General features: G+C 39.0%; 1 protein-coding gene and 1 pseudogene across 1 annotated transcript; one reads left to right on the top strand and one right to left on the bottom strand.

The window, feature by feature from the left end:
• Positions 1 to 2,765: 2,765 nt before the first annotated feature.
• Positions 2,766 to 4,406, top strand: LOC137885180 (lysozyme g-like; annotated as a pseudogene).
• Positions 4,407 to 4,499: 93 nt separating this feature from the next.
• On the bottom strand, positions 4,500 to 10,206 carry LOC137885001 (zinc finger protein Gfi-1-like). The gene is made up of 6 exons (XM_068727122.1): positions 9,876 to 10,206; positions 7,146 to 7,395; positions 6,633 to 6,877; positions 6,049 to 6,165; positions 5,783 to 5,948; positions 4,500 to 4,911 (listed from the first exon to the last, which is right to left on the bottom strand). The coding sequence occupies exons 2-6, from the start codon at positions 7,345 to 7,347 to the stop codon at positions 4,733 to 4,735; spliced, it is 909 nt and encodes a 302-aa protein (XP_068583223.1). The 5' UTR covers positions 7,348 to 7,395; positions 9,876 to 10,206; the 3' UTR covers positions 4,500 to 4,732.
• Positions 10,207 to 10,294: the final 88 nt, after the last annotated feature.

Below are 10,294 nucleotides of genomic sequence, written 5' to 3'. Positions count from 1 at the left end.
TTCAACTTGTCTCAAGAACATTTTAGAAATATGTGTGTGATAATTTTGAAAGAATTAGGGACTGCTATTATCTCATCGCAATGGCAGATTTTTCATTTGGTTTCCGAAAATTACACTTTTCCGACTCAATTGAGTGAGAAAAGTGAGAGGACTTTTTTTTTGCATTGTTTGAACTATGCAAAAATGTCAATCGACAAAGTAACTCAAGCAATCCGATAAATGTAATGGAGTAAAATTGCACTTGAGTAAATGTACTTAGCTACTTGGAAATGTCATAGCAGGTACAACTTTGAGTTACTTGTACTTTAACTTGCGTATTTCCCTTTTTATACTTTCTAATTCCACTCATTTTGGAGGTGCATATTGTACTCTTTACTCCATTACATTTATTTGACAGCTTTAGTTACTAGTTACTTTGCAGATTCAGATTATTACTACAAAATACAAATCAACTAATAAATATATATTAGTTTATCTTCATTTACCCAGCACTATAGCATACAGTTTTTAAATTAAATCCACCGTTACCAGTTGCAAGATTAAAATAGTGTAGCCTAAACATTAATGCATTACTAATTATATAATATATATATTATTGTGAAACGATTCTGCATAATGTGTGTAGGCTACCTTTACTTTTGCTAGGCTACTTTAATGTTATGCTTATACTTTTGGACTAGTAACAGAGCATTTCTACACTCTGGTATTACTGCTTTTACTGCCAGACGAACCAGCAGCTCGACAGCTGTGGCAGTGCAGCTTAACCAAACTGCACAGCTTTACAAACTGACCATGTTGTGATTGGCCCAATTCTTAGCAAACACAACACCTGTTATTTCAAACAAGTACAGTAACATGTACAGACATGCTACTAATATGCTATCAATTAGTAAAGTTACATCCTTTAAAAAACATCAAGTTTCTCCTAAAAATATCTTCAGTTGGTGAAAAACAATGGGATCACAGAGAGTAACACATGTGTGATATAAGGGTGTGTAAATGTCTCTGGAGAGAAGGCATTTGGCCAACTATTGCCCAAAGACAGACAGGATGTGGACCAGTAAACAAACTACAGCATATATTTTTTTTAAAACGTATTTCAAATTGATGTTTGTGTCACTTATTCTGAAAATCTGTCTTCTTGTCTCTCAAAATATATTACAACAATGTAGGAAACCTGTAAATCAGCAGGAACACATGCTGTCAATCTGTGGACACTGGAGGACCACGTAGGACCACGGACAGTGTCCAACTTGACGCCCTCAAAGCTCCATGCAAACATGCATCTCTATATTATTGGACATTATATGAGAATTAATTTGTGGTTAATCCCTGGGCAGGTCACATGACTCTCAAACACGACAGGAGACTGTGAGTCATAGGTGTTTTTTTCTTTTGGGCAGCTCTACTCCAGCTTTGCAAACTATTGGCTAGTTGGTTTGTGTTCAACGTACAGAGCTGGTCGCAAACAGGAAAGAGTTTGTGTGTCGCAAAGTGACGTAAAAATTGCCCATATTGAGACTCACAAAGAATGCTCCTAAAACCCAAATAATATCAGCATATCCCACGTTTTAATCTAAATCAGAGTACACAAAGGATAATGTTTACATGAGCCATATCAAATTGGGAATCTTGTCATATTTGAAATAATACTGGAAAATGACCCGACCCCCAGCTGCTAATCTGTGGCCAGAGACACAGTGGGGGACAAACCACAGACTGTATATCTACGGGGAAAACAGTTTGCTCACTTTTACTGTTTTTGGATGGCATGTTTGGCTAACAGCTAACGGACCTACACTGTCTCTGCTGACGGAGACAAAGTTATTCTGTGTCTTTTTTTCGGGCATCAAAAAAACCGAACTGAAGAAGACACAAGAAGACTTGTGTGTAAATCTCAACATTCCTCAAATGAAAGGGAGTTTTCTGGTGAAATGTGCACAAAATCATGCAACATGCTCTCTGACAGCTGCTACTTTGCCTGGTTGCAGCCTGACACAGTGAGCTGCTGACTGAGCAGAACAAACAACGAGCCCGTTACAGTCAGAGAGGCCTGTTTCTTATAAACCAGCTGATTTCATCCTGCGTTTCAAACCACACAGACTTATTTAATCAGGTCCTCTGCAACTGACAAATAGAATAACAGAGAAGATGAGGAAGTCATAACTGAAAGTAGACAGAGCGGCATAAACACGGGACCATATCCTGCAGGTTAGCACAGAGGAGTGAACAGAAGGACACCTGTCACATCTCTCTCAAGGAGACAATAGAAGAGGAAACAGGTGGGTGATAAAAGTACTGAATATATTTCGCAATAACAATTCCTCAAAGTTATGCAAAAGCACATTCTTTCTAAATAAGTGTTGGAGTACAACCAACATGATTGACTGGATTTGCGAAGTGATTCTGGTAGAACCACACTTTATTACAGTGAAGTTATTCATCTCATGATGCCACTTCTGGTTCTTATTCAATTGCATTTGTCTTTCAGTAGCGCTGTAATAATAAATGGTATTTGGCTGATGTTAAACTGCAACATTAAACCTAATTGAAAAGTGTAATTAAAGATCACTTATTGGGTTGTTCTATATGATTATTAGAAAGCCACCAATATTTCAAGGTAATTTTCCTAATGTGACCGAATGGATGTGAAAGGGACCATTTTTGAAGCATTTAAAAAATTGGCAAGTTTTGAAAATATTTCTAGAATTTTTAGAATATTTTGCACAGAAATACATCTGCAGAAAAGTTGTTTCACCGAAAAAATGGCCACTAGAGGGCGAAAGACGTGTACTGATGGTGCCAAATTGCCCCGGTGTGATTGATCCTGTGAGCGGCTGTGTGATAAATTGTTGAAAAGAGAAAACTAATATTCACTGTAGTCCTGTGTACTTGAAGCAGCGTCTGTATTTATAACATTTACTCAATGAAGATGCTGCACTACATTAATTCCTTCCTTTCTTTTCTTTCTCAAGTACACAGGGCTGAAGAAGGACGGCTCATCAGTCAAGAATAGACTCTCATATTCAGGTTCAAGTGGACTATCTAGGAGAAAATGGAAACTCGCAAGAGCTTGTGTTGTTTTACTCTTCTGCTGAAGAAAACTTGATTTTCAACTGTGAATAACCTGGCCTTCCCTGAAGAAGAAACAGCAGGAAACAAGGTAATGTTTATGTTTATTCTCCTCTCTATCAATATATTTATGCAATAGTCAAACATAATGAACACGTCTGTTTATTAACCTTTTTGTACGTGCATGGTGCTTTTGTAGTTAGATGAGTTTTGGGGGGTTCTATATCATTTTATATATGTCGCAGTGCTATTTGTATACTAAACATCTGATTCATGACATACAACGACTAAAGAGCTTGTTAGAAACAATTCTGGTTATCCACTTTGACATAAGTAGCAGCAAAGTCCCTTGAGCTTCTGTAGGTGTGTTGATGCAAAGTAATCTAATAAACTGAACAAACGTTTCTCAGGTTATGGTGACATCAGGAGGGTGGCGGCTGGTGGTGCCTCAAAGGAAACAGCTAAGCAGGACAACCTGACCTACTCAAGTAAACACTGCAGTAGAGAAACACAGGAGGTGAACTGATGTGACGGTGTTAGAAATAATCATGAAACTTCCATCTACATGCATCCATATCTACAGTATAACTCAATATATTGACAGGAAGATAGATGCACACCATTTGTTGCACTGAGGTTATCACCCTGTTCTCTGTTTGATTTCTCTCTAAAGGTGAGAGGGCATCATGCACCATGGCAAAGACGGAATCGGGCAGAATGGAGAAGTACAGGTCTATGATCAACACAGTGGGACAAAAGTATGGAATCGCTCCAGCTCTCATTGCTGCAATCATCTCCAGAGAGTCCAGGGCTGGAAATGCATTAAAAAGAGGTTGGGGAGACGACGACACAGGCAGAGGAGAGTATAATGAGAGTATGATGCAGGTTGTAAAACATTCTTCTGCTTTCTTCACAAACTCTTAATAGTGAGTCCCCCATTACAACAGTGTTCATTTCATTACCATTTGATAGGTTGATGTCAATCCAAATGGAGGTGGACACACTCAACGTGGTGGTTGGGACAGTGAGGAACATCTCTGCCAAGGCACCGAGATCTTGGTTCATTTCATCAAACGCATCCGCAACGAATTTCATGAGCGCAGAGGAGCAGCTGAAAGGTTTGTTTTACTGAATTAGTAGATTCAAACACGCAGCAGCTCTCGTCACACCTTCACCTTTGTGTTTGTCTCCGCAGGAGGGATAGCGGCCTACAATATGGGGGATGGAAACGTCCATTCCTATGATAACGTGGATGAAAACACAACAGGAAGAGACTACTCCAGTGATGTGTTGCCAGAGCGCAGTGGTACATTCAAATTAAAAACTATTACTGAAGCTGTCCAGAAATCTCCAAAAGAAATCTCCTGAGGAAACACTCTGCCATGAGCAGTCATTTGAAACCAAACCACAAATGATATGATCTCCATTTATTGCGCTCAGTGTGAACTTTGCAGAAAAGCTCTATCGGCAGAGAACATGGACAAATCATGCAGACAAATCTCCTATAAAGTCAATCATCTTCAGTAGTGACATTTATTCTTTTGTTAGGAATCACATGATGACATTTGTCCTTTTTTGTTCATGACACGATGTTAATGTGTTTTCCCGCCGGTTATTCAAAAAAAGGCTGCAGATGTTGCCTCGGCAGCGTGTGTCCGAGTCAGCGGTATGTGCAGTGCTGCTCCTGGTGCTGCCGGAGGTCCACTTTTTGCTGGAAGCCGTAGGGGCAGCGAGGACAGCGGTAGGGCCGGTCGTCCCTGTGTTTGCGGCTGTGGGTGATGAGGTTGGAGCTCTGGCTGAATGCCTTCCCACATATCTGACACACATAGGGCTTCTCACCTGCCACACAAACACAGCACAAGTCATTCGAAGGCACAGGACGCCCAAACCGTGTAGATTAAACACTGCTCTGACGTGGTGACATTTGTTTTCAATTGGTCACCTTGCACAATTTCTGACAGCGGCATGTAGCACTTAAATCTTTGCATACATTACCTTATTTCATTCCATCGCTTGTTTGGTCCAACGAACATTTAAAAACCCAAAGATATTCCATCCACAGCAGCCGGTTAGCTTAGCATAGCATAAAGACTAGAAACGGGGGAACAGCTAGCCTGGCTCTGTACAAAGGCAGTCAAATCCAACCTGCTCTACCAGCATAATATGTTACATCTCAATTGTTCAATCAAAAAAAGACTTAACGGCAAGTTATGTACTGGACTACTTCTTGGCCGGGTGAAGTGACAAGACAACAAAGAGTCCAGAACATAACGTCTCTACACTTTGGTTTGTCGAGCAGATTCAACCTGACAAATTAAACAGGACACAGATCACGTATACCTTCATGGCTGTAGTGTTCCCATGCTCATTTAGGCAGCAAGTACTGTCTGTGCATATGAACAGTGTTTGCACAGGTAAGAGTACTACAAAGGGACTGTTATGGTGACTAAATACAGTATAAACACTTGTACACACTAGAAACTGTGTTTGGGCTGCAGATAATGCTGTGAATTTGAGTTTGCATGCAAAGAAGGGATGTGTGTAGGTGCCGGAAGCAGTAGCGATTAGCGCTAGTGATTAGCGTTAGTGGTTCACGGGGTTAATATAAGTTTTCGTAATAAGCATAAGGGATGTATGGGAAAGGGCAACTGCAGTTTACTTTGATAATGTCACATGATGTCAGCGCATTGAAAACAGCCAATGAACCCACCGGTGTGTATGAAAGTGTGTTTCTTCATGTCAGACTTCTGGTGGAACCTTTTGCCACAGTACTGGCAGGGGTAGGGCCGCGTGTCCGAATGTATGAGCAGATGAGTGGAGAGGGTGGAGGAGCGCTTGAACACTTTCCCACACACGGTACAGCCAAACGTCCTCTCCTAGAATGACAGGCGCTGTGGTTATGGATTCAGAAGTGTTTCAAAAGTGATTATTTCAGAGTGAGGCAGTAGGATATGGGAACAGAAATGTGTTGCCGACCTTGCCCCTGCATGGTGACCGCTCAGCATCTGTCCTGCTGGACTTGATGTGTGCCGGTGCTCTGCCCCCATGATTCTTGCATATGTGAGTCTTCAAACTCAACAGGCATGAAAATATCTGCAAAGACAAGACATGTTATAAAAGTAAAGAGATAATTTCATCTGGGAAACTAGGTAAATATGTTTAAAAGTTGACATTTCTTGGCACTCTTGACTTCATTCTGCCCATTTTTTCCCCCTCGTCTGTTCAGTTTCCAGTTTTGATTTTTAACTTTTGGTTTTACCTTGGCTATAGTAAACTCATATCAAAACTCTGGCTCCTCATCAGTTCAGACAGCCTAGTATACATTCCTCAAACCTGAGACCACATGTCCACATTTATGGGGAGATTATAGGACTTGACACCACCACATCAACCGCAATTATGCTAATTTAGCCTAACTCAAGTCAAGTTGTTTCTTCTAGCTTTCCTTTTCACTTAAGCAATTTCTCTTAGAGCAAACACACATTAAAGTAGGTCTTTGTCTTAATCCTTCAGAGGTATTGTTGGTCTATGAAGTAATCTGTAATGGAGGAGTGCCGTACTTTGCTACAGAGTGGACACTCCTGCCTCGGAGCACCGATCTTCGAGCAGCTACTGCTCCTGGTCTTCCTCAGGATGTAAGGGTGCTGTGTCAAGTCTTCCAGTCCCACAGACAGTTTGTTTGGATATCCTGAGATCACATGAGGTCTGGACCATAACGCTGGTGTGGGAGGGCGAGACTCGACTTTCTCCACAGGGCTAAAAGTATTTGTGATGACAGGACTGCAAGGCTCAGCAGATCTACAGTCTGAGTACAAAGACAAACAGGTTGACTGGCTGCTATTTATGCAACAATCTGAAACTTTTGATTGATACACTTTTGAATAATTGAATATCATATGTTATATCATCAGAATTAATAGCTCACAAAATGTCATACAAAAATGAAGTAGGTGCTTTCTATAAATCATTTAGCTTTTTTGAAGTTATCTAGGAAGTGTTTTGTGAATTTTCTGTTTCTGTGAAGTCATGCTTGTGATAAAAAAAACAAAAACAAGAAATAGCTCGTCACTCACCATAATATTTGAGGCTGAATGGCTGAATGTGCTCCCTTCCATCGGACTGGCTGGCAGCAGGAAGATCCTGCTCCAGTAATGTGATGGGCACTGCGTTATTATCTGGTGTTTCTGTGGAGTACACCAGGGAAGTATCCCGGGGCCCTGTCTTTTTCCCAAGGTGGTGCAGCCCTCCTCGCTTCACCAAGAAAGAACGAGGCATCACTCGATTGGTAGGAAGAAGTGCTCAACACCCAGAAATAAAAGTGATCTAGAGGTTTAAAAAAATAAAAAGTAAAGTGTTTCGTCATGACATGCAAATGTAAAGTTAGGTTTAATTTATTATTCATACAGTTTGGCACTGCCTGTTTTGTCACACAGACCTAAATCTTACTGATGGCAGCAGAACTATACATTCAAAAGTTCCTTTGGTATTAAACAATAGATTAAATTGATTAAACAATAACAACAGTTAAAAAAGATACCCTAAAATATGTGATTTACGCATCAGGCCCTTTATTTAGTGATGTTAAAGTTAGCCTTCTTGTTTCAATAGTTTGTTGCGCCTCTGCAGCTTTGCACATCTGGATTTAAGCAGTTTTTTCTCCTTGCAGATCCTCTCTAGCTTTCAGACTGGAGGCTGAACTGTGATCTTGCGCAGATGTTTTCACACAGGGGCGCTCTAGACAAAGTTTTCTTCATGGACCTCTTGTGTGTTTTGGTCTGATCAGTGTTCCCTATGCTTCGCCAGTTTACCAGCCCCTGAGGCGGATTTGTCACATGCGCCTAAAGGACTTCTTTCTTTTTGTTCTGTCTTTAAAATTCTTCTTGGCAAACTGCGGTTGGCCTGACAGATGCCCTTTAGTCGGCAGTGGCTCGCTTGACACTAAAGACCTGATTACTGAGATGTTTCTCCAATCTGTGGAGCTTCTGTTAAGCTACATTCACACTGTGAGTGACGCAACCCAAATCTGACTGAAACATTTAGACCTAAATTTACCACAAACCTGGCCTGTGACAAGATGACACCAACAGTCATATCAGAATTGCAAATATATAACTTAACTCTATGCGGAACAATCGGGAGAGAAAAAAATAACACCAGCCAGCTCTGTGAAGAGGACCCGCTCAATATGTAGATATAAACGGCTTATTTTAAGGTTACAAAAACACAACCATTCTGATTTTCAGGAGATTATACACTAAAGGACACATTGCTATTAATATTATTAGTTTAAACTAGTTTAAAAACAACTTTACATACATTTAGTTTGTTTAGATCAGTGGTGCCAAACCTAGGGTTCAGGCCCCTTCAAAGGGTCATGAGGTAAATCTGATGGGTCGTGAGATAAACAATGGGGTAGGAAAAATGAAAAAACAAAGCTTTTCCACACAAATCTGTATCAATATTTTGGACTTTTCTCTGATCTTTGTTTTCTTTGTCTTTACATATTTACCACATTATAATGTATAATGTGTAATATACATACATTCGCCTGAAATACACAGACACACCAATGGGCAGTGCCCTGGAAGCAGTGGGACTAGGTTCCCAAGTCAAGTCCCCCCAAAATTTTGTTTGTACATATATATATATATATATATATATATATATATATATATATATACACATATATATATACATACACACATATATATATATATATATATATATATATAGTATATATACATACATATATATATAAGTATATATATATATATATATATATATATAGTATATATACATACATGTATATACAGTATATATACATAAGTATATATATATATATATATATATATATATATATATACATATATATATATACAGTATATATACATAAGTATATATATATATATATATATATATATATATATATATATACAGTACATATACATACATATACATGCTTCTTTTTAAAAAATCAATAAATTGTTCAGACCATCCTTCATTTAATAATGACAGACGTTTTGGTGGTTTGTTTCTACATTGACCTCTTTGGTTTGGTTTTCACTCAGCAGGTTCTGAGGGTCGACCTACAGACAGCTGTGTGTCCAAACAACTGAATTTGGAACCTACTCAAGATGCTTTATCTCAAGGATTACAAAAGAGATCAAGACATCGATTCATTCTTATTTACTGTCAATCTGAAGACACTTTTAACATTTTTTAAAGACTGTGTTGCTGTGGGATTTTTTATGTACACAGGTAGCAAAAATAAAAGTCAAATTAAGCATGTAAAACTATAAAATGTGATGAAATGGAAATGTTCTGTAATGTGTATGTGTGAGTTGAAATACACCTGACAGCTCCCTTTGAGCTTGAACCGTGTTAGAGAAAGCTCAAAAACAATTGTGTTTCTGTTCTCTGATATTAAATATATGATAACGTGACTGGAACTACATTTTGAATTACCTTGTTAAAAGGTATATGTGCTTCTTTTTGCTGAATTGAAACAACTAAGAGAAAGATCCACATGGCCCCATCATGGAGATAATTACATAACAAGGCGATTATCTTCTGAATCCAGACAGTTTGTTTTAGCCTAATGTTTGTCCGACAGTAAACGTCTAAGTTAAGATCAAGAAATATATATATATATATACAATGGTCAGAGTCCAAAAGTGTTTTTTTCTGTTGTTAAATGTAAATTTTTTTTTTTTAAATCAACGTTAACAAACCAAAACTGTTGTAACTTTCATTTAACCTGAAATATGAAGATAGTTTTCAGAAATAAATATGCAAATACTCACCAGATTTTTACATCCCACAAGTTCTTCTTAACATCACAAAGTTCCCACCAATAATTCAACTGAGATTTAAGTCTTATTAGACAAAGTGAAGTCAGTGTCTCACATGTGAGGTCAGTGTACGCTGAGGTGGATTATAAGCCGGTGTTGTTCTCTGCTGGTTCGTATGATGATGAGAGTTAAGAAGGACGAGGAAGTGTTTCAGCTGTGACACCTCGAAGCCGACAACCACACTGCTTCCTCACACACAAACCCAAATGCTGCGCACTCACAGCAGCACTAAATCTGTCCAGTTCTACTTTAAAAATTTGGTGCAAATTGTGGATGGATGTGTCGCAGTAACAACGGCATCACGTTGATCGAGAGAAGACAGATAAAGCCGGTGAGAGAGGAAGAAGGTGGTGGACGACGTTGCTGACAAT

This window comes from Cebidichthys violaceus, unplaced genomic scaffold (assembly GCF_023349555.1).
Source record: "Cebidichthys violaceus isolate CVI_PGR_0920_01 unplaced genomic scaffold, fCebVio1.0.p SCAF_4, whole genome shotgun sequence".
Taxonomy (NCBI): Eukaryota; Metazoa; Chordata; class Actinopteri; order Perciformes; family Stichaeidae; genus Cebidichthys; species Cebidichthys violaceus.
Note: the sequence above shows the minus strand (reverse complement) of the source record. Positions and strands in the feature narration are given on the sequence as shown.

Coding starts and splice junctions, on each gene's coding strand:
- LOC137885001 (XM_068727122.1), bottom strand. CDS start 7,347: ATGCCTCGTTCTTTCTTGGTGAAGCGAGGAGGGCTGCACCACCTTGGG. Junction 6,878..7,145: donor ATTCAGCCTCAAATATTATG/GTGAGTGACGAG, acceptor CTTTGTACTCAG/ACTGTAGATCTGCTGAGCCT. Junction 5,949..6,048: donor GGTCACCATGCAGGGGCAAG/GTCGGCAACACA, acceptor CTGTCATTCTAG/GAGAGGACGTTTGGCTGTAC.